Here is a 24581-nt window from a genome sequence, read left to right as displayed (position 1 = left end):
GTTGGATGTTTCAATCCCCTGTGCCCCTTTAGCTGGGGTTTTATGAAAAATTATACAGAACTGGGTGGTGGGTGAGCTCTGGTGTGTTTTCTTGTCTCTAGATGGGGAAGGTAGTGGCTCAATAGTAAACCGTGCTTTATCTAGGAGCTATTCTATCTAATCAGTGGTGGTAAATTTTTGGCATGTAAAATTCTAATCTATACCTCTGTAAGAGGTCTACTGCTAAGAATCTTTAGGAATCTATAAAGAATACCAGGCTTTGTCCTAAGAATGACATACTTTTTCCAGTTCTCCTTGGGAGCAGTATTTGCTTTTGTCCCGTTTTCGATTCTTAGTAAACAGTACACTGCAAGTTTTTTGGGCTTAGGCAGTAGCTTTGAAACTGTTATTCTCAATTCCACACATTGGGTCAGTCTCTAAAAGACCTCTAAGGTTTTAAAAAAGCTGCTTTTTCTAACCCTGACCATGACCTTCATAGGGAGTCGTAAGCAGTAGTCTAAGAATAAAATTCTAGAGGGCCCTTCAGCTAAAAGTACTAATAATCAATTGAAATTATTAGGTCAAAGAGAAGAATGCTCAAAGAAACAGATAAACTCAGAAAATAGAGTAACAAAAGAGATTTTAAGAAATGAGAAGGCAGGAAAGGCAAGGCAAACCTTGTTTTGTTAGTTAAAAATGAGTCATTATTGAGCATAGAATTAGTGCCAGTAATATGCCTGCATTGAGATGGAGTAAAACCATGTATTATAGAGGAAAATTATACATGATAAATAGTCTGACTCATCACCTCTAGAGTTCAATTATAAAAGTATTCAAAAGACTATAAGATCAAAAGTCTGTTTATTATTATATAGGCAATGCTACCTTTCCTCAAACACAAACACTCAGTGTAATAAAAATAGGTGTGTTGAATATGCTCAATACATTTTATGTATACATCCACAGTGTGAACAGTATATGTACCAAAAGATGGCCTATAGATGAATTGCTAGAACATACCCTAAAGTAACAAATGATATTTTTCCAGAACATCCCATAAAAACCCGTCTAACTTGGAGGTGATTAAAGTGTCAGTAAGATATAATTCACAATAAAGAACCCTTTTAAATTTGAAATTATAATTTCTAGACTCTGAACAGAGTGATTTACATATGTAGTCTTATTTAATCCTCAAAACACTGAGATATTTATTAGCTGGGAGACCAAGGCAGTTTTTCTAGTGTATAAAATGTTAAACTTTGTCCACCAGATATTTTAGAAACACTAGACTGAAGGGTTCCTTCTAGAAATTACTAAAAAATGTTTATAACAGTGATTAAAGAAATATGCAGAGTTTATCTGATACAAGTTAGGATTCAGGGCAAGTTTTCTCTCTGACAGCGAAACCTTGTCTCAAAAAGGGAAAAAAAAAAAAAAACTCTTTTACCATAGAAAATACTAAAGAAAAAATATTCAAATCTTGCTCAGAGAGCTGGGGGCATGGCTCAAGTGGTAGATCACCTGCCTAACAAGTACAAGACCCTGAGTTCAAACCCCAGTATCACCAAAAAGAAAAAGTAAAAACTTGCTGGGTCATAGTTAGCCATGCAGTTAGGATTTTAATTCATATACAACTGACTTAAGGCTCTTAGTCTTTACCTTTATGCCATCATACCTATATATCAGAAAGATTTATATACTTAGCAGTGTGCTCTGTTTTTTCTACAAAATTCACGTCATAAATTTTAGTAGATCTAAGTATACATGATAACTATAAGATAATTATAAATGCTACAGAAGAGGTATGAATAAATTACCCTAAGGACAAAAATATCAATAAGCAATGGCTTACAAACAAACCTGGAACACTATTTGTATGTTTAGGATTTCTATGTTTAAGATTGTTTGTATGTTTAGGATTTCTATGTTTAAGATTGTTTGTATGTTTAGGATTTCTATGTTTAAGATTGTTTGTATGTTTAGGATTTTTACTTATTGATATAGTTTCCTAACATTTATGTGATATATGTGTATCTATTTTTTTTTTTTTAAATAATCACAGTTCACAGAAGAAAAGCTTGGCCAGGCAGAGAAGACAGAATTGGATGCTCACTTGGAGAATCTTCTTAGCAAAGCTGAATGTACTAAAATATGGACAGAAAAAATAATGAAACAAACTGAAGTGTTATTGCAGCCAAATCCAAGTAAGAAACTTTTTACCTTTTGAATAATGGGGTTTTTAATGTTGAAAACAGAATTTTTGGGGCTTTGGGTTTATGTTTATTTTGGGTGCTGTGATGAAGAGATGATAAAACGTTTGTTTACCCTCTAACAGATTAACAAATAACATTATTCAGGCCTCTGTAGAATGCTAATTTTTAAGTTTAAGTTTTACATTTTCATGTAAATTATCCTATTTGATTTTCAGACAACTGTGAGGTTTTTAGATACTCAAGTCAATAACCTTGTAAATAAGGTGTACATTGATTAATTATTGAATGAAGCTCACAAGTTAGCCTCTAATCCAGTACAGCATAGCTAATTAGAGGTAGAATTTGGACCAGAACCAGATATATTGACATCTAGTCTTTTCACTATAAGCTTTAAAAATCAAAACTGAAGTACAAAGGTAACAATGCTTGATTTTTTTTTTTTTCCTTTTCCTCAATGCTATTGTGACTTATGTTGTAAAGTGTTGTAAATTTATTTTTAGATACTGACTTAAACTTCAGGCATTATAAAATAATAGCAATTCTCTGCCATTTTAGTTAAAGTGACCTTTTAAAAAAGCCTCTACCCCTTGAGTGGAACCTATTGTCATCCAGGGTCGCCATGTGATGTTTCTTGTTTAAGGCCGTTTAAATTTGTGTGCCATGACACTTTTAAAAATCAGCATTTTTCCTCTTGCTCCTTTTTGTATCCATAGGTACCACATAAAAGACATATAGGTCTCCACATGTATAGAACACAGCCTGTCCTACAGTGTTTTTCTGAATGGCATATAAGCTCATAATGACTGCCAAATAGGAAATGAAATACAGTTGTCCACACTTCCCCCATTTCCATTGTGTGTCAACAAGTAGTAATAGTTTGGGGTTTTATTTTGTTTTGGTTTTTGTTTATGCTCTGGTTATAAAGTTGGAGGTATTTTGAGTGGTCATATTCAAACTTTTTTTAACCCCCTGTAAGCCCAGTTATTATTAATGTTTAATTTTCCATAAACTAGAATTGTTTTCAAAAACGCTATGTAGAAATACATGTATTTTAATTGCCTGCATATTTTGTTAAGATTTTATCACTATATTGGATGACATTTTGAAATGAAGCAGTTGTTTATTAATATATCACATATTTTATTAACTGAATCAAATCAAAGTAGCATTTGTCTTTAAACTTTTGACCAGATAGGTAAACAGCAGTCAAAGCTAAGAATCACAATCAGAAAATGAAATTCTGTAACGTAGGTACCATTTCCTAAATGATTATGTTTCAAAATGACTCATTATGGTTTTTATTAAAGTTTTTTAATTCTGCTTTAAAAAGTCATTATTTTGCATCAGAATCTTCCATAAAAGCAAGTATTATTCCAGCATCCTATACAGTAGACCCCTGGTAACAGGTATATGGTTCCAAGAAGACAACCCTTGAGGAAAAACCATGAATGCTCAGAAAGCATAGAGTTCAGTACTCTACCGAAGGTACTTGATTCCATTTTTCCCTTAAGAACACCCAACTTCTGTCTTTTAACAAATCTAAAATTTCACTTTATCAGGTAAACACATTAACTTTTACCTTGGTTTATGGGTACCATTTGCTTTTTGGAAGACATTTTCACAAAATTAAGACCAAGGAAACAATGATATTTAAACACAGCTGAGAATAACAGGACCGTCTGAGAGCTTCCCTACATCAACTAAAGTACATGATGCACACACAGAAATTTAAATTTTTTTTTTTTTTGGCGGCACTGGGGTTTGAACTTGGCCTCACATTTGCCGGGCAGGCACTCTTACTGCTACAGCCACTCCACCAGCCCTTTCTGTTTTTGTGGTAGGTTTTTTTCAAGATAGGGTCTCAAACGATTTGCCCAGGGTTGGCTTCGAACCATGATCCTCCTGATCTCTGCCTACTGAGTAGCTAGAATTACAGGTGTGAGCTACTAATGCCTGGCAAAAAATTTTGTCTTGAAATTTCTTTTGATTTTTAAAAAGTTTTTGACTCTACTTGGTTAAAACCATTGTAATAAATCCACAAATAAGGCACACTTACTGTAATATATATACTTAATGTATTATAACTTAACCTTTTATTTATTATAAATAACCCTTTTACAGACTCCTGAAGCATTACTGTTACTGGTTCAGCGTGTTTTTAAAATTTTCAGTATACTATCTGACACTTCTTATTACATAGTACACTAATCTATGTGAGGTGCTTAGAAGGAACCTATTTGACCTTAGCTAATTTTCAGATTGTAATTTTAATTTACACTTATCCATTGTTTCTGCAAACTTCATCCATTTTCTTATTTGTCCCTGAAATATTAGGCAGCAATATAAATGTGAATATCTTTGTTCTTAAATATTACCCTACCCAAGAATTTACTCAGTTTTTACTATTTTTTTCCCTTTCCATTAATTTTAATGTTTCTGTTGCTGCTTTTACTCTTTTGTCTTGTATTTTAAACATATTTTTAATGGTGAAATCTTTTAAATGAGTGTATGCTCAGAGATATCCCCTGTGCACTTTAAACATAACTAAAGCCAAGACTTCATACTGCTGATATGTCTGTATACTATTCCAAGCCTGGATTGTTCTGTTCCTTAAGCTCTTCTGTCTATATTTAGATTCTGCAAGAGAGAGCAAATACATGCTCATGCTAACAGTATCAGATGTAACTCTTTGTTTCTTTTAGATAATTTATATTGTCCTAGCTGAAGATCTCTGATTTTGAAATTATGAGTATATGTTCAGAATTTAAAAGCAAATCCTCTTCTGAAAATTAAAATGCCAAATAATCAATGTTTCTGTACCAAAATTAAGTTTCTTAATTCTATATAATACACTAACATACAAATTATGTATAAATTATATATGAATTGATGATAATTTCATATTTAACAGTAAATGGCCATTAGGGTAAAAAAATCACTTAAAGTTTTGATATTTTGAAATTATTGGGAAGTTTTTTTATTTGGTCTGGGGGCAGATTTTTTGGTTCTGTTTTGTTTTGGAGGGGTTTTTTTTGTTTTCGTTTCAGTTTGGTTTTTTTTTTTTTTTTTTTTGAGATAGGTCCTCTTGCCTCCCGTCTCCCAAGTGCTGGAATTACAGGCATGATGCCCACACCTGACTCTTTTGAAATCACTGGTAATTTTAACCTTTCTCCTAGATGCCAGGATAGAAGAATTTGTTTATGAGAAACTGGATAGAAAAGCACCAAGTCGTGTAAACAACCCAGAACTTTTGGGACAATATATGATTGATGCTGGGACAGAGTTTGGCCCAGGAACAGCTTATGGTAAGTGAGAACCAAAAGATTCTAAAAAGAAATATCTTTACATTTAGATATTTTGTTACTTAGAGATATCATTAGCCTATAATAGAATCGGGTTTAGCTTTAAGTTTATTATGTTAAAATTTGGATAAAATGAAAAATCTAGGTGACAAGTAAAATTCAATTTAATATTAATATACTTAAGTACATATTTAATCAGAGAATTCATATCTTTCTTAGTTCTAAAAAGTTAAATGAATCACTTCATTTGTACTCCCATTAATCTTCTAATGCCTCTGTTGTAGTATTTATTATTACAGTTATTTACATGTCTCCTCTATTTGATTTCTAACTTTGTTTATTTACTTATTTATTTTTGCAATTCTGGAGTTTGAACTCAGGGCCTAATGCTTGCTAGGCAGTCACTACCATTTGAGTCATGCCCCCAGCTTTTGATGCTTTCTTCAATGCTTACTCACTTCCTATTAAAGGTACTTCACACATAGTAAATATTTGACCAGATCACTAGGGCCTTTGTTTAAATTTTGCAGTAGTCAGTACCCCAAAATGTTAACAGTTAATAACTCTGGATGTTTGGATTATATTACATTTCATATTTTCTATAACTGTTTTACAGTGAGGCCAGCTTTGTTAGATACTATATTGACTTTTTAAATATACAACTCTGAAGCTCAAATTATATATTTTTTTATTACTCAGATCTAATTTTCTAATAACATAAGGCTATTGCTGATTTCTGTGGATACTAATTCTCTTTATTAAGATGACTACAAGAGCCGGGCACTGGTGTCTCATTCATGTAATCCTAGCTTCTGGGGGAAACTGAGATCTGGAGGATCTGGATTCAAGGCCAGCCCAGGCAAATGGTTCTCTAGGCCTCATTTTCTAGAGTAAAATGGACTGGAGATATGGCTCAAGTGGTAGAGTGCCTGCTTTGCACGTGTGAAGCCAGTTCAAACCCCAGTCTCACACACACAAAAAAAAGACTACTATGAGAAAACTCATCCTTATTTGAATATAAAATGAATGCATAGATTAAATAAATGTCCAGATAGTTCTGATTTATGAAATAGCTCTTAAATTCTTGAATTATATGAAATTAAAGTTTTATATCAAAAAGAATGTAAATACTACATAATGCCATTAATCCACTGAATGGATTTTTAGATATACAGCATTAAAATATTTACATTGTATTCTCCAAAAACTTTCAGAGGTTTGAAAATGCTTTAAATTTGAAATTATTTCTAAATTTTAATTTAATTTTTAGAAAAACTTTATACACTAAACATGTTTTGTTGGTTGCTTCTGCTCTGTTCATAAAGGTACATGAAGCAGAATCAGCTTTTTTCTATACCAAGTTAAAGGTCTGCTAAAGCATAAACATTAGAGGTTTAGATTCTCTTCCTTTTTTGATCTGCTTAATCTGTTTGCACCTCAAAATTCCAGTAAATGTATCCCGATTGTTGGAATTGGGCTTTGAGAACCTATTATGAGTAAATGGTAACAGGTTTAAAAAAAATAAATAAATAAAAGGTATACCAGGCATTGGGCTAAGCACTATAAGCACTACACAGTATATGCATTATGTCTGTAAGTCCTGACATCTTTTTAGCTTTTTGAGATGGGATCTCACATGTGGCTCAGGCTGACCTTGAACTCAAGATCCTCCTGCCTCCAGATGCTGGGATCATAGGTGTGCCCAAGGCTGTATTCTACTTTTAACATAAAAAGTATCTCCATTTTAAAGTCAAGGAAACTCAGTCTTGGAGAGGTTAACTAATTAATCTGTGATCGTGCAAAAAGTAATTTAAATGCAGATCTGTGTATATCCAGAGACAGAACTCTTAACTCCTATGCTATGTTACTTTCCTTACCAATCAGATCTAATCTTGTTATAGCATGAAGGGATTAAGATCTACAGAGCTAAAGCTAATTAGAGGTAAAACTGGGAGTAGAACCCTGATCTTGGGGTTCCCTTTCTTTGACTCTGCATTCTAAATTTCCTTTATTACTGTACTTGTTCTGTTTAAATATTGGGGTAAAAGTGTTGTAGAACATGAGTTTTTCTTAAGTATAAAGCAGTCTACCATTGATAGACATCTGAAGCCCAGCTTTGTGTTTTTCTAAGCATAACTGTACTATTTGAGCTGTGACCATAAATATTTTTTGGTATATCTGTCCTCTTTAATCCCATTAGTAGAATTTGTGCAGTTAACTATGATGTGATAGGGAGTCCATCTTTGTCTTTTTCATTTAGCTATTTATCTTAAATTTACTTTCAAATCTACCTTATAGGTAATTCTATTTGCTTTTTACAGAGGTAAACAAGTGGCAACTAACCTATAAGCAGATCAGATAGGTGAATTATCTTTGTGTGATTTTTTTAATCTTCTAACATTGCCAGACACTAGTTTAAAAAAAACAACAACTTTTTTTTCCTTTGCAGGTAATGCCCTTATTAAATGTGGAGAAACACAAAAACGAATTGGAACAGCTGACAGAGAGCTGATTCAAACATCAGCCTTAAATTTTCTCACTCCTTTAAGAAACTTTATAGAAGGAGATTACAAAACAATTGCAGTAAGTTGGGAAGTGTTTCCTTTTTTTAGTAAAGTAACTTAAATATATGCTTACAGTTTTTAATGAATAATTTTCACTTTTAATGATTATAAATGTAGCAGATTAGAATGCTTAAATATTATCAGTGTTCACCAGAACACAAAACTAAACCAAAATAATGAACTGTTACTAACATGAACCCCAATTGTGTGTCATATAATGTTAAGATGCCTTTATATTCATCTCATTCATTACCAACACTGAAATCTATAGTAAACTTCCTGTGATAATCATGAAAATACAGTGTATCACTATGGTATAATTATATCTATTTCTAACTGGAGCTAGAAGCCTAGTTATTGGAGGGTTATTTCTGCTATTATGCTTGCATCTCCTTTGGCATCCTAAAAGTGTATTTTTTTTATAATGCTGTTTTTTATCGGTGAAGTATAAAAAATAAACGTTTTCTTTCTAAACATAATCTATTACTCTATCTTTTTAGTTTAACTTGTTTTGCTAGTGATGGAGAATGAAGATCTGCATGTGGTGTAGCAACTAAGGGAAGAAGACCCACCTTGAATGTGGGCAGCACTGTCCTATAGGCTAGGGGGCCAGGTGGAACAAAAATGCAAGAAGGAGGAAGCCCACCAGTTCAGGCTCACTCACATCCCAACTTTACTTTAGAGACTTACCTTCCCTTGTTATCTGATTGTGACTCATTCTCTGTTGAGTTTTTTCTTTATGATTTTTGCTAAGGCTGCTCTTTATTGTAAATGTAGCTTTAGACTTTAATCTGCATCTTGTTACAAAATAAGAAGCCTTCAGTGTATATGCCATGGATTTGTTTCTGTATAAACAAGTATTTGACCTGACACAGAAGAACCGATAAGTTGGAATATTATTTAAAGATATTAGATTGTCTGTAGAATTAAATTTGGTATATGGAATCTAAGAATTAATAAGACAGACTTATTTAAAATAAACTGGCCTATACAGAAACTTGAAGTTACTACGAGGAATTCTGAGATACTCAGCGTTTGTTCATTATTCATTCTGTAAATTTGAAATTCTGTTTTGGAGTTGAGTGGCATTTGCTGCTATGACACAGTAAGAACAGCTTGCCCAGTTCCTGAGGTCAGTCACATAGGACATCAAAGAACCTTGCCCTAGGTTCATGTTTCCTTCACAATGGGTACTTTCTGGACAGTCCATAACAGTTTAAAACAGGATTTATCAACTTGATCACTACTGACATTATGGGCCAAATAATTCTTTTTTGTGGGAGCCGTACTGCATTGTAAGATGCTCAGTAGCATCCTGGCTTCTACTTAGGACACACCAGTAACACCCCCTCAATTGTGACAACCAAAAAAACAAGGTACTGCCACGTGTTCCATGGGGAAAGAGGGGAATAAACGGGTAAAGCATTTAAACTAATATTCCTTTGTTTCTATGCCATCTTTCCCAGATTCCTTAGACATCTGGAATGTCTAGATCATTTTTAAATAAGTAAGAGAGAGAGAAAGAGACCTACCTACCTGCCTGGTTACTTTGTAGCTAATTTTATAGTCATAGGTCTTTATCAGATGATACGTGTATTTAATGGAAAGTAATATCTTAAAATGTATATGTTCTTTTTGGATTTTAGCATCTTAGACCTATATTTTTTTCTTTTCTATATTTATAGAAAGAAAGGAAACTATTACAAAATAAGAGACTGGATTTGGATGCTGCAAAAACCAGACTAAAAAAGGCAAAAGCTGCAGAAACTAGAAGCTCAGTAAGTAGTATTGTTTGTTTTTTTTTAACAGAAAAACATTTAGGTTTATTGCTTTAAAATTTGTAAAATATTTCATTAATATACCATATAAGATGTAGACTATCCTTAAGAATAGAATATGACTTTAAGGTCTTATTTTTGTGTTTTTTAACAAATTTATCAGAACTTAATACATCTAAGTCAGTGCAAAGCAGGCTTATCAAGAAACATCATTCACCATTACAGCTATTGCTTAAAAACAAAAGTTACAGGGTGGCAGAGTGGCTCAAGTGGTACAGCACCCGCCTAGCAAGTGCAACACCCTAAGCTCAACCCCCAGTACTGCCCCCCAAAAAAAGAAAAAACTCCAATACCTCCTAAAGCTTTGGAATGCTTTTTAAGTATCCTCAGTTGTTATGGAAAATACATCTTTTGGAGATAGGTTTATTATTTTGGAAAATGGCAGATTTTAATTAAGATGAGAATAAATCAAGTTTGAGAACACATGAATATGGCTTAAAAATTAAGTGAATTCTCTTTCCACATCTGACTCAAACTGACTACAGGAATTGTCACCAAGAATAGTTTCAAAAGGATTCAAAAAGTGGCTTAGACTTCAAGGTAGCAGTTTTAAAAGGGAAGAAGTCCATTTGGATAAATAAGTTCTGGTATATTTTTCAAAAATCAATCTCAATAATTTTTAATTCAACAATTACATATCAAATGTAATGGTTCAATGATTTTTATATATAACTTTCTTAAGATTTTATTTACAAACTTTTTAGGTAACCTAGTGGTTATACTATCTATATTTCTATTCTAAAGTTTCAAAAGATTAATCTGTTGTGAATTGGAACACTTAAGGTGCTATCATATAAACAAGTATTAGGGGTTTTTTGGGGTAGGTGGGGAGGGATGGTTCTTTGTTGGTACAGGGTTTGAACTCAGGACCTTATACTAGGCAGGTGCACTACCACTTGAGCCACACCTCCAGCCCAAGAAGCTAACAAATTGTTAATTAGAGCAAAGGAATACATTTTGTTAAAAGGTATGATACTGCCCATTTCTAACTCCTACCATTGTCACACATCATTGCCTTAATGAGCATATTACTACAGTGCTGGTAGTAATCTTAGAATTCTCTTCCTTTGGGGAAGAAAAATTGAGAATTTATAGTGAAATGAGTGTTAGATAATGATAACTTAGGAGAATACCATAATACCATTTACTAGCAGGATATGTTTTTGCCTGTAGGATTTCCCTTTTGGAGATTTGGTATTAGCTACCACTAGAGAAGAACAATCTTTGATAAGTTATGAATTTCAAATTCACTTTCATGACATCATCGCCACAAAATATTTAACATCCCTAAACAGACTATTTGCAGAATTAAACTTTAAAAATGAATGCTATAGGGCTTGCAGCCTGGCTCAAGTGGTCAAATGCTTTCCTGGCTTGCTCAAGGACCTGGGTTCAATCCCCAGTACTACCAGAAAAATAAAGAATACTGTAGATGGCAAAACACTCTAAATTAATTTATTATTTTCTATTTGTTAATAATTAATTTGTATAGTCAAATATGAATTATTTTTAGGATACTAATTTTATAATCAGAGGAAAAATTAAGCAAGGGTCATTAGGAAATGTTTGAACTAAACCAGAATCTTTTTATGCCTGAATGTGCCCAGTGAAGATTGTGGAATAAGAATAGTGTTGTTAAGTTTCAATCCAAAAATTTGTGTAACATGCATTATAGGGTAAGGATTGTCTGCCTTTTTAACTTGGTAAAGTGTCAGGAAGTGCATAGATTTAACAGTATACAAAGTCCTTTGGTTATTCTAACCTATTTTACCACTATTGTTAATATATATAAGAATCAGATATTATAGTAGTAGACAAATTTTGAGAGATGATTTCCTTTGATGCCTTTAGGAAAGATGTTGGCACTTTTTCTGTGCTGTCTATTTTTGCAGACAAAATTTTTCCTATGGAAATTTGTGTTGAAAATTAAAATGAAAGGAGATACAGGTGACATAATTTAGCAATTTCATTTATACACAACTTTTCTGAAATTTTGACTTATATAATACAAAATTTATCTATAGCCAAATATTAAAGATAATAGTTTAGACAAAAATTCACATTCTTAGGCTTAAGTTTTTCTTTTTCCTAGGTAATCAACTTACTTTTCTTCAACATTATAGTAGTAATTACTTTGATAAGAAAAGTCTTCATATTTTATTATTACATAAACGCTTAAGACATGCTGTATTTGGTCATTGTTTTGTTTTCCTCTGTATTTAAACAATGTAGAATGATAGAAAACCCTGGGAGTTGAGGTTTACGTTTTCCTTTTTTGACACATTTCTTGGATCCTAGTTGACAACTGAAGACATTAATCTAACTCCAGACTTCATTCACTGCTTTGCAATTTTACATGAATTGTTTTGTGACTAGTTATTACTGTGCTAGTGAGGTTTGGTGCATATCACCACTTTTTTTTTTTTTAATTCACTTACTAGTTAGTTTCCTGGTCCTCTTTTTAAATTCTATATTTATTGAATGTTAGTTTTGTGAAACACATTGTTGAGGAGTTCATAGACAAATAATTTAAAATCTCCACACCTCAGTCCACATGTAGATTAAGCCTCCCCTTTTTTTTATTTTTTTATTTCATAATGGTGGTACTGAAGTTTGAACTCAGGGCTGCATGCTTGCTAGGCAGGCACTCTGCCACTTGAGGTACTCTACCAGCCCTGTTTGATTGAGTTATTTTTTCAGATAGGGTCTCACATTTTTGACCCAGGCCAGGCTCATACCATGTTCCTATGCCTCTGGAGTAGCCTAGATTATAGGTACACATCACCATGTTTGGCCTATTTGATGAGATGGACTTTTGCTAGCTTTTTTGCCTGAGCTGGCCTTAAATCAAGATCTTCCTGATCTCTACCTCCCCAATAGCTGGGATTACAGTTTGAGCCACTGTGCCCAGTCCTAAATTAAACTTTGATAATTTAGTCCCATCAGTAAAAAAAAAAACTGCCTGTATTCAATATTGCTATTCTACTAACTTAATGTTTTACTTTTTACCATATCAAAGAATGGTAATGCAACATCAAAAGCATTTCTCAAAATATACTAGTTTAGCAAAAAAGAGAGAACTTACTGTAATGTTTCACAGTGTATAAAATATAGTTTTAAAAATAGTTTAAACTGATGAAACTTGGGCTGGGGATATGGCTCGTGGGATAGTGCTTGTTAATAGTCCTGAGGCCCTGGGTTTAATCCCCAACACCACGATAGATAGATGGATGGATGGATGTTACATTTGAATTGTAAGGTTCCTATGTTTATTAACCTAATCTTAATTTAATATAAACTCTTCAAAATTATTTTAGTTTTATTAATCAGAAGAAAAAAAACAGCCAGTTCAAAGTTCTCCAGTGTTTAGAGGTCTAGACCTAAGTTATTTTGGGGCATCCAAATTTCATGGAAAATACTCCTTCTGATTCCTGATCTAGCACATATTCCCTGTACATGCTTAAGTATTTCCACAGCAGTCTAAATCTTTAACCTATAAATTTATAGCACCAGTTGTAACCTTAACTTTTTATGTACATGTTTGAATCTAAAGTTTATTAGAAATACAAGGATTGATGTTCCTTTCATATGTCTTCAGGGTATGGCAAGACCTGACTGAGGCTGATTAAAAGAGAACATGGTTGTTGAAGGCATCATGAATTCATAAAATAGTAGGAAAATGGTGTGTAGGCAAAAGGGCTTAGGTGAAAATTTAATAGTTTTAACGAATTGACAATTTTTAAAGTGATGTGTTTTCCCTAAAAGAGACAAACTTAAAATTGTCAACTCTAATCTTTTAGAAAAACTAATAGACAACACCATATAAAATTTGATAGAACAATAAATATAGTTGGATTTTTTAAATAGAAAAACATTTTAGGGAGAAATGACCCAAGCGTTGTATGCACATATGAATAATAAAACAAACAAAAAAAAAGAAAAACATTTTATCAGCTCTTTTATTACTTGTTTAGTGTGTGCTGTATTGTGCAGAAGTAATTTGTTTCACTGTGTTCATTGGTATAATTGTTCTTTGTCTCTTACCTATGCACTTAAAGCAACTAAACTCAGCTCGCCTTGAAGGAGATAACATTATGGTAAATTTCTCTTACATGCTCAACTTCCTGCATGTAAAATGGCTGAAGGTTTGTTGGCCTACTGTGTTTTCTACATCTTGAATAAAGTGCCTTCTCTTGCTGTTAACTGCACTGAAGCCGTGCATTCATTATGTCTAGGAAAACATACTAGGTTGAACAAAAGCCACTGTATGTTCTAATGCCAAATATACTGATTATGCCAAATACAGATTTTAGAATCATACATATGTAATGCCTTTTTACATCCAGTAAGAGATGCCAATTTAATTTGGCACTTCATATTTTCACTTTTGGCAGTGAAAATTAACAAGATTTACTTTACTTGTAGAAAGGTAAAGATGTACAAATTGATCTTGCTTCTCTGTAGCTTCCCTTTTACCTTATTGCTACACAAACTCAACATAGAATTATTTTCTTCTGCCATCCCAGGCTAAGAAACTCCAGGAGTGCAGGTGCACAGGGCCTATAGTGGCCAGGTCCATTCCAGTGCTAACTCACTTAAAATTTCAGAATGGTGATAGCCTGGGACAAGAACAAAGAATGGAAACTGTTTATAATATCCCATGTACATACTGAGTTCAACTTGAGGAAATTTTTGAGATATTAGAAGTTTTTTAATTTTAATGAAATAGGAAGTTGTGAAATACAAGCATAGACAAACAATTCATATGTGTTAGCCAATATAAACTGGTCAGTACATTACTGCCATTAGAAGTGGCAAGAGCTCTGTAGTACAGTTAATAATAAATTGGTGATTGCTAACTAATTGATTGCTTTTATTCCATTAGCACTGAACTAAAAGCAAGTTTAAAAAAAAAAAAGCATGTCTTTTGCTTTTTGTATTTTTTTTAACTCTAATTGTTGAAGCCCTGGCTGAACTAGGCTTTCCTAAAATAGCAAGAGAATGCATTCACTTATTTCCATTGTCCTATCTATAGGTAAATGAAAAGCGTGAGAATATTTCAGTCACTATTAATCAGTATATAAATCATAGGTTTTCTTTTGTCTCAGATAAAAATGTCCAAACAACTAGTAGGGTTTTTCCTGATTTATTAAGTAGTCATTTTACTACTAATTTTCCACTTATAGTAAGATATATTTAACTCTGCTAATTTTAAATTCATTATATTTTAGATTTACTGTTTTCCTCAAAAAGGTTATTTCGGCAGCATTCAGTATCCATTTATCCTTGCTTTGTTTTTATTTCCCAAAATTCTAGAATTTGTATCTTTAAAGAGAAATTAGATATCATTTATTCCAAACTACTCATTTTGGAGATGAGAGAACTAGAACTACAAGTTCTATATAAGTTAGATATTCCCAGTTTGGGAAAGCTGTTATTCTTACTAATTTGTAGAATTGCATACGATATTTAAATTGATAGTATTGATACAATCTAAGAAGAAGGCATACTTTCATAATGTTAAGCTGTACTGATTTAGTTAACAGTATGTTCAGTCTGTTTATGACTGTGGAAAAAAAGAGTATGCCATTTAAATTAAGATACTTACATTTTTTTTCTATACTAAGTTGTAGAAAATGTTAAATTCCGACTTTCTTTCATGCTCTATATTTTTCTCTAATTTTTAATGCTGGCTAGATTTGGGCAGAGGAAGTGACAAAAGTAAGTAAATTACTAAACTACAAAATTATGAAACAAGAATTTAATTGCCGTTCAGTAAACATTTATTGAGCAACAACCTTGGATCCAGTTACAGTCTGTATTGCTATATTTTTTAAAAATCTGAAAGTTAAGGAAATGCTCATGTCTGTCTAGTAGCAACTCCACAGAGCAGTAGAGCAGTGCTGCAAATGTGGTTTGCACATGCCATGATGAATCCTTGCTAGAAGACAGTTGAATACTTGATTTATTCATTGATTATTATTTAATGACATTTTAAAATGTAAAGCATAGTTAATAACATGATCTGTATCTTCAGAGAACTGAATATATCTTTTAGGTAATTGAAGAAGTTTGTTCTCTCCAGCACCAAAGCTAATTGTTTCTATCACCTTACAAGAAAATATTTACAAATAACATTTACTGCCGTATTAAACACAGGATGACAACTATTTCATTTTATTTACAGTTAGGGTCTAATTATAAGTATCCATTAGTGTGATGTAACAATTCGATCTGTTGTTTTTGTCTTCTCCCTCAGTGTCAGACTGTTACTTCTAGAAGCTGTCTATATAACTGCTGCTTTTAGTCCTTCTGCCTGTGTTACCATTTCTAATCTTCTCTGGGCTGGGAAATCAAGTAATAAAGCAAGAATTTAGAGAATAAAATTATGAGTTCAGTGCAGATTTGTTTCAAATGCTATTTTAGGTCTTCAGAAGCATTTTTCATTTACTTCCAGTGCTGGAGCCTATCAAAATCTGACTTCCACATGAGGATGATGCTAGGGAATGGGGGCAGGTAGTAACTATGTCCCTTGACTTTTAATAGCTTTGTAAACTTTTAATTTTTTATATTCTGACTTGTAGGGTTGCTGGCTATATAATCTGTTTCATGCATAGGTTATTGACCTGTTGATTCTATGACTTAGAAAGCCCTTCTTGGACTGGAGATGTGGCTCAAGTGGTAGAGCACCTGCTTTGAAAGCATGAAGCCCTGAGTTCAAAGCCCAGTACCACCAAAAAAAAAAAAAAAGCCCTTCTTGGCTTATTCTCTCATTGCCTTTGTGGAATCTTTTCATCAGTTTAGTATGGTTCTATCCTAGTTTCTGATTTCTTCCTGAACTTCTAGCATGAAAAGGGAGCAGAGCAATCAGCTGAACAAGAAAACCAGGGTGTCTCCCCTTTGGTTGGTATATAAGTACACCCAAAAAAAAAAAAATCTGACTTGATTTTGCACCCTCCATAAGTTTGGGAAATGGTTGATATAGTAAATTGGAGAAAATTTTAAAATGTTTATATTATATAGAAAAGGGATGAGGAAGTTTGTCAAAATGAATTTGAAGAGACCTTTTTCTGTAGTTCTCACTTCTGTTGTTTTATTACTTTAAAATGTATAAATTTTAAAACTTTTATGTTCATGGAATATTTTAAAATGTAAGCTCATTTTTAAAAAGTAGGTAACACCCAAGATTGTTACAGCAAATGCCTTAGAAGTATAACCAAAACTTCTGGCTTATGTATACTCAATCCTTACGTCACAGACCAATAGATTCTTGCCCATTTTCCAAATTACATCTTAAAAGAACTCTTACTATTTGCCTAACTCATGCTGCATTATCATACAGTCTAGATTAGTTAGTAACAATAATTCCTAATAGGTCTTTTCCGTACAACTCTACACCTTATAAGTCAGGGACTAAGATACTCTGGACGACAGAATATCAGCTGTGAAATTCATTGTCTTTAAACATTTCTCACCTTTCTAGTATAGATCATTTTGTTTCTAAGCAAACTGATAATGCTGAATCTAATTTAATTCCCTTAACCTCTTAGATTATTATACTCAATTATATATTCAGAAGTTTAGGTGGTTTGGGGCATTCAGCAATGTTTGTAACATGGTGCCTTTCTTCACTTAAGTATTAAATTTTATTCAAATACGGAAGATTGATGCCTTGTCCTTAATGAAATCATTTAATACTCTTATTCAGTGTTCTTAGTATTAAAAAATTTCCATTTCTATCTTAAACTTCCTGCTCACTTTAATCTGCTACTTTACTTTTCATACAGAAATATTGCCATTCAGTAGGCCCTTCTGCCATTTCTATTAAAGGCTAAGTCAGATTGTACTTTCACAGAGATCTACATGAAACTACCCAAGTTTAGTTCTGTTATTAACCAAAGCCATTTTGTATCCAAACAGTCAAAACAATAAGTAGTACAAATGCAGCACTGAAGTGATTGGTTTTCCTTTCCCTTCCTTGGGGAAAGGATTCTTTTCTTCTCCTGGCACTTTTTTCTGCTTCATACTAGCTTCTAGATAAAGCTAACTTTAACCCTGCTAAAGTATTTGGTTTTACTGAAATTTTAATTTTTACTTTTGTGTAATTCAAGCTTGTTTTTATAAATTCAGTATCGCAGTCAGTTCTTCCCTCTGCCGGGTGTGGGATATTATAGTAACTGATTGTTTACATTGTGCTACTTCTGTGTTGACTGGCTCACTTCATTAACTATTGGCCACCAAAGTGAAATGGAGATGGGGTGTGAAAGGAAAAAGTTCAGATCTTGTTTTATATTTATTACATCTTAGAAACATCGTAGGGCAGTAGTAACAAAATACCATAATAGCATTGTCACCAGTGATAATTCCCATGGTGGGGTAAGCTAATTATTTTGAAAGAGCTGTGAGGTTTTATTTTCTCCTCCCCACTTCATTACTAACTACCTTTAACTAAAGTTTCAAGAAAGTATTTTGCCAGTATTTACTATTTTTAGATCTTGTTGATTTTTCAGTGCATTATTTTGTCCCAGCATTAAATATATCAGATGGTTGACGCAAGTAGTGGCATTCTGTGTATACATCTCTTCCCAGCTCCAAAGTCAGCGACTTCACCTTAGTAGCTTGAAATCAGCTATGGTGGGAGTATTTCTGCCACAAAAATCAAGATGTTAGAGCATTTTCTTTCTTTCTTTCTTTTTTTTTTTTTTTTGAGAACCAGTATACCAGCACAACTCTGACTAAAGGCCAATCATAAATTGTAAAAAATCTCTTTAAACCCTAATCTTATTTCTGCCTAAGACCTACTTTATTTATAGGAAGAAATTTAAAAGACATTTACAAAGTAGGGCAAAGAATCCTTTGAAAGGAGTCCAAGAGCTCTTCCTAACAAATAAATGTTTGGTAACTAAATACAAGAGGTAAAACTCCTGTGGCTTCACTCTAAAATCTTGCATTTGAAATTGAAGACTACTGTTAACTTCAGAGTAAAAAAACATAGAAATATTTGAGAGGTTTTTAACAGAAATGTTATCTTATACTTATAAAACTATAGTACTCCTAAATTTAGCAAAGCAGAAATTAGAAAATGAATGAAAATCCTGACTTGTCTGTAGTAGGTTTTCTAGGCTCTTAAGAGTATGTCACTTAGGTTTGGTCTTAATAGAATTTTGAGTCAAGTGCTAGTAAAGAGTCATTTTTGTAGAGGTTGAATGATACAAAAATAAGGTTTAGAAGAATCAGCGAATTAACAAATTATACCATGGGATTTGTTTGGTGGATTTTTCTAACTGTCTAAGCAAATGGAAATAAAATAGATTAAGTCTTCTAATGAGATTCTAAAACTCTGTCTTAATTTAAGTCTGAACAGGAATTAAGAATAACTCAAAGTGAATTTGATCGTCAAGCAGAGATTACCAGACTTCTGCTAGAGGGAATCAGCAGTACACATGTGAGTGTTCGTTCATTGGCATTTCATTTAGAGCAAAGAATTTGATGTAGCACTCTGGAGGTTGAAGCAGAAGGAGGATGAGTTTGAGGCCAATCTGGGCAACATAACCAATACCCTGTCTCAAAACAAAAAAGAACTTTGATAATCCTAAAGCTATTTGAGGACTAAATACTAAGCTTGCTTTTCAGCCATTTGTTAAGGAAATTTTAATTGTTGTGCTTCCCAAGTTATGTGAAAAAATATCTTAAAGTTTTACTTATCATAACCCTCTTCTTCCACACTCATCAAATCTTCATGTTGGCTTTTGTTGACTCTACTGTTTACCAAGATCAATCTTTATAACCCTGTGATTCTCTCTCACAATAATGTCTTCTGTCACCTGCCGTGCCATCTCCTTAGCATTTACCACTTTTAAGAGCTGCTGTGAACTTATTGTACATTTCCTTTACAGGCCCATCATCTCCGCTGTCTGAATGACTTTGTAGAAGCCCAGATGACTTACTATGCACAGTGTTACCAGTACATGTTAGACCTCCAGAAACAACTGGGAAGGTGGTCATTTTTTTTTCACATTATAAAAGTCCTGACAAAAGAAAAAATTGATATTTGCATCTAATAAGCAGGAATGACAATAAGAAGAATGAAAGGCTGTTAACTTGCATAGAATTAGATTTCTTAAGTAATTGTCAGACTTCTGAGGTAACAAAACATTTTTAGCTTTTCTAGCACAGAAGGATGTTAACAGAAATGAGAAGATAACGTAAGTGGATACATTTTTAGTGCCATATAAAAGAAGCTTTTGCCAGGCACCTGTGGCTCACTATACTAGCTACTCGAGAGGCAGAGATCAGGATTATTGGGGTTCGATGCCAGCTCAGGCAAAAAGCAAGACCCTATCTCAAAAACCCAACACAAAACAGCTGTCTAAAACTTTAGGAATGGTGGGGGGCAGGGGGTGGCCTGCTGGAATGGCTCAAATGGTTAAGAGTGCCTGCCTAGCAAGTGTGAGGCCCAGAGTTTAAACACCAATACAACCAAAAAAAAGAATTACTGCAAGTTTTTTTCCTGAGCAACTGAAAGAATAGAATTGTGGGTGATCAAAATGGGGAAATGTCACAAGAGGAGCAAGTTTCAGAAATAGGAATTACATCAGGTATATTAGAAGCACAGTTTTATACAAGTTTGAGGTATCTGTCAAATATTTAAGTGGCAGTATCCAAATTAGGATAAACCAAATTAGGATTAGGTTTGGGAGTAAAGAGAAGTATTAGAAGCATCAGCATATCACAGATATTTAAATTTGTGAGACTAACTGATAAAAGAGACAAAGCTAATTTGTAAGATAGAAGAATTGTGACAGTAAGTTTAGGTAAGTCTTTCAAGGAGTTCTATTATGAAGAAGAACAGAAAAGTAGGGCAGTATCCTGAGGAGAAAGTGTAATCTGGTGGGTTGTTTTTTTTTTAAATAGAAGAAATAAGGGCATGTTTGTAACCCAACATGAATGATACAACAGAGGGAGAAAATGTAACAAAAAAGGGGGGGAATTGCTAGAGTGATCTTAAGAGGCAAGGAAGAATCTGTGCACATGCAGAGGAATTAACCTCAAGAATACAGACAGCTCATTGAAAGCAAGAGGAAAAATGACCAATTTCCTAGTGGTTCTTTTTTTTTTTTTTTTTAAGGGTTTGACTCAGAGGTTTGTGCTGATAAAGTAGATGCTTTACTATTTGAGCCACGCGTTCAGCCCCTGATTGTTCTTACTTCCTCTCAATTAAAAGGACACAAGCTCAACTGAGTGTAAGGGTTGGGGAAATTGCTGGAATTTTGAGGATAAGTGAATGGACTAGAAAATGTAGTGTAATTGCTAGGAAGCATTGTGGACCCATCTGATGTTCCTAATCATAAATCACATTAACACCCAACAGCATGATTTTATATTTTTTTCTGTCACAGGAGATGCATGGACACTGAGTATAGATAAATTGGGAAGTTTTTACCAAATGAGTACAATGAAGTAAAAGACAGGGGTATATGCAAGGGTGTTATTATCTTAATTAAAAATGGGTATGAGTAAAGTGTTGGTATGGTCATATATTCTGGTGGACTTGTTAAAGTGAGTATGAGAAAGAGGGATGATGAGAGGATAGGATGCTAATTATTATTAGAAAAGTTGTAGTTATTTATTGGAATTGATATGGTCTAGCTTTGACTATGGGAATGGGTGACAAATAAGGTCACTAGAGAATTCATGACTATAAGAGGCTAAAGTTTTGGAAAAATTGTCTATATGGATATTAAATCTCCAAAAATTACACTGCCAGGAATTAAAATTAAAATTTTTTTAGAAACAAAAAGAACAAATGAAGAAATGAAGCATCTGCAGATGATTGCAACAAGAGATAGTGAAAGTATGTAGTTAAAAAACATGAAATTGAGAGGTTCAGAGAATTGGTAAGAGAAAAGAATCTAAAAATAGTCATGAAGACTATAGGATTCCTACTCCAACTCTAGGTTCAACCATGAGATTATAGGAAATAAACACTAACATAAAAGGGTGAAGTTAAAGATACAGGAATTTTGCTGATGGTTGACTATGATTTTCAGATTGTACAATGATCATAAAAAGAAAAGGAGAATTCTGTTTTCCAGAGGGATGAATTTCACCCAATTTATCAAATAAGAGGGCTTGTATACTTCTAACTTAAGAGATTTACTAAAACTTAAATTTGAGGACTGGGGGTGTGATTCAGTGGTAAAGCACTTGCCTAGCATACATACAAGACCCTGGGTTCAATTCTCAACCATTTCTGACCTTAGAAAAAGTTGAATTAGAAGGATTAGATGCTAGCCATTTTATACTGTTTTTTCCATTTAGTTTTATTGGGGAAACAGTAACTTAAAATAAATTGAAAATTCTAATTGTCTTCAAATTGTGCTTACCAGCATATTAATCACAAGATTTCACTGATCTGAAATAAAACTTTAATTTTTCCCTTAAAAATAGATAAACTTATAATAGTTGCCATATTGTCCCATTGAATCTTATGAGTAATAATTATCATAATGAATTATTTGAATGTCTGTCTCCTCACTTAATCTGTATGTCCTTCAGGGGATGGTATCATTTCATCTCTTTGTCTTCGGCTTGTGGTCATAATGCTGAACGTATTAGATAATAAGTATTTATTTGAATGAATAGGAAAATATGATGTGTTGGCTTTATGACAGTTCAGGTATTTAAATGTTTCTCAAAGAAATAAGAAAGCTTCACTCTTATAGTAGTATCTGATGTTTAGCTTTTTGTTGGTATTTTTAATAACTCATAAAGTAAAAGATTAGTAAGACATACCAATAAGTTTTTGGCAGTGTTTAAGGATAACCATTTTTTTCTGGGGAAAAATAGCCATGATCTTTAAATTTTTTAAGTCAGTGTTATTAAAGACAACTTTGAAACAAATTTTCAAAGATTTGTATTTAAATACCACCTGAATTGTCTCTTGTATAATTGGCCCAAGAGGGATGAAGAAGCTAGACAACACACTGTATCATTTAAGTATTAAATTATTAACATCTGGCTGGGCGCCTGTGGCTCACACCTGTAATCCTGTAATTGTCACTAAGCAGGAGGCAGAGATCAGGAGGATCGCAGTTTGAAGCCAGCCTAGGCAAATAGTTCGCAAGACCCTATCTCAAAAAACCCTTCACAAAAATAGGGCTGGTAGAGTGACTCAAGGTTAAGGCCCTGAGTTCAAACTCCGGTACTGCTAAATAAATAAATAGCATCTCCAAATCTTTTCCAATGGGGAGGTTGGGTGAGAGTAAACAGTGCCACCAAGTGGTACTATTAAGAAACTTTAATCACTTGGAAATAGATAATTGGCTGTTTTGTTTTCAACAGTTTTCCATCTAATTATCTTTCTAACAACAATCAGACTTCTGGGACACCTCTGCCATCTACTTTATCAAATGTGGTTGGTTCTTCTGCCATGGCTTCAACAAGTGGCCTAGTGATCACCTCTGCTTCCAGTGTCAGTGACCTTAAAGAGTCAAGTGGCAGCAGGAAGGCCAGGGTTCTCTATGATTATGATGCCGCAAACAGTACTGAACTATCACTTCTGGCAGACGAGGTGAGTAATGTGGGTTTGAGAAAAAAAAATCCGTAACAAACACACGTAACTTCTATTACAACAAAATGCAAATTCCAGGGCTGAGGGTATGGAGTGCCTGCCTGACACACTCAAGGCCCAAGTTTGAACCCCCATACCACAACAAAAAGCAAATTCCTCATTACTTACTTGGAAATAGTTTGTCATGAATATTTTGTGGATTTCAAATATATTTATATAGATATATTCTGTAACATAATAGAACATCACAGAAATATTTTAAATTTTTAACTGCTAAATAGTTTGTATATAAAACTGCCTCCAATAAAATCCTTTATCTCTCAGAAAAAATGATTATAATGTTAAGGTCCTTTAATAGTAAATAGTTTAAAGAAATTAAATATAAGTCTTACTTGGTGTATATTAATAACTTGAAATATTTTATTTTGTAGGTGATCACTGTATTCAGTGTCATTGGAATGGATTCAGACTGGCTAATGGGGGAAAGAGGAAATCAGAAGGGCAGGGTGCCAATCACCTACTTAGAACTGCTCAATTAAATAGGGGGACTTTGAAATTTACCATCATGACACCATATTTATAAACAGTTAACTCTAAATAAAGCAGTTTTAAGTGTCTTCCATGTTACTGTCTTAAGAGACTGGGAGGAAAAAAAAGAAAAAAAAAAACCAGTCATGAGAAACTGGCCTTTCTGCCAATGAAGTTGCATGGTAAATATTCCATTACAGAATTTATGTTAGAGCTTTCATGCCAAGAATGTTTTCTTACAAAATTCTCTTTCTACTGAGGTTTCACTAATAAGCAGCTTCTACTTTTGAGCCCCAATTTAAAGCAGAAGAATTGTTTTTACTGACTTTTTCATTAATAGCAAGCTTTTTCTTTTATGTAAAATAAATTTATTGTGAATTAATGCCAGTGACTCATTTATTAGGTATAATCAGTAGCCAAAGAACAAAGTTAAAATTTGCTTTCAACTTTTGATTTAAAAAAGAGCTCCAGGATGTAAATTCCTTTTGTGAAGAATAGTGGTTTTGAATGCTTCCTGAACAAATGCAATTACACCATTTTACCTTACTGTCCAGTAGCCATCAAAATGATTTTAATACTGTGGT

At 33.2% G+C, this 24581-nt stretch overlaps 1 protein-coding gene across 3 annotated transcripts in view; it reads left to right on the top strand.

Moving 5' to 3' along the window:
- The window catches only part of Sh3glb1 (SH3 domain containing GRB2 like, endophilin B1), a 36994-nt gene extending 12615 nt beyond the window's left edge, over positions 1–24379 (top strand). Inside the window, exons 2-11 of one of the 3 annotated variants that reach the window (XM_074079520.1) lie at positions 2042–2183; positions 5369–5497; positions 7944–8077; positions 9744–9836; positions 13955–13993; positions 15594–15617; positions 19252–19341; positions 19793–19893; positions 23241–23469; positions 23901–24379. In XM_074079520.1, coding sequence (XP_073935621.1) covers positions 2042–2183; positions 5369–5497; positions 7944–8077; positions 9744–9836; positions 13955–13993; positions 15594–15617; positions 19252–19341; positions 19793–19893; positions 23241–23469; positions 23901–24008 — 1089 coding nt within the window. In that variant the 3' untranslated portion in view covers positions 24009–24379. Of the gene's footprint in view, positions 1–2041; positions 2184–5368; positions 5498–7943; positions 8078–9743; positions 9837–13954; positions 14042–15593; positions 15618–19251; positions 19342–19792; positions 19894–23240; positions 23470–23900 lie in introns of all 3 variants that reach the window. The other 2 variants (XM_074079518.1, XM_020163864.2) reach the window with 2 other exon arrangements.
- Positions 24380–24581: the final 202 nt, after the last annotated feature.

Source organism: Castor canadensis, chromosome 7 (assembly GCF_047511655.1).
Source record: "Castor canadensis chromosome 7, mCasCan1.hap1v2, whole genome shotgun sequence".
Lineage (NCBI taxonomy): Eukaryota > Metazoa > Chordata > Mammalia > Rodentia > Castoridae > Castor > Castor canadensis.
This window is presented reverse-complemented; position numbering and strand designations above follow the sequence as displayed.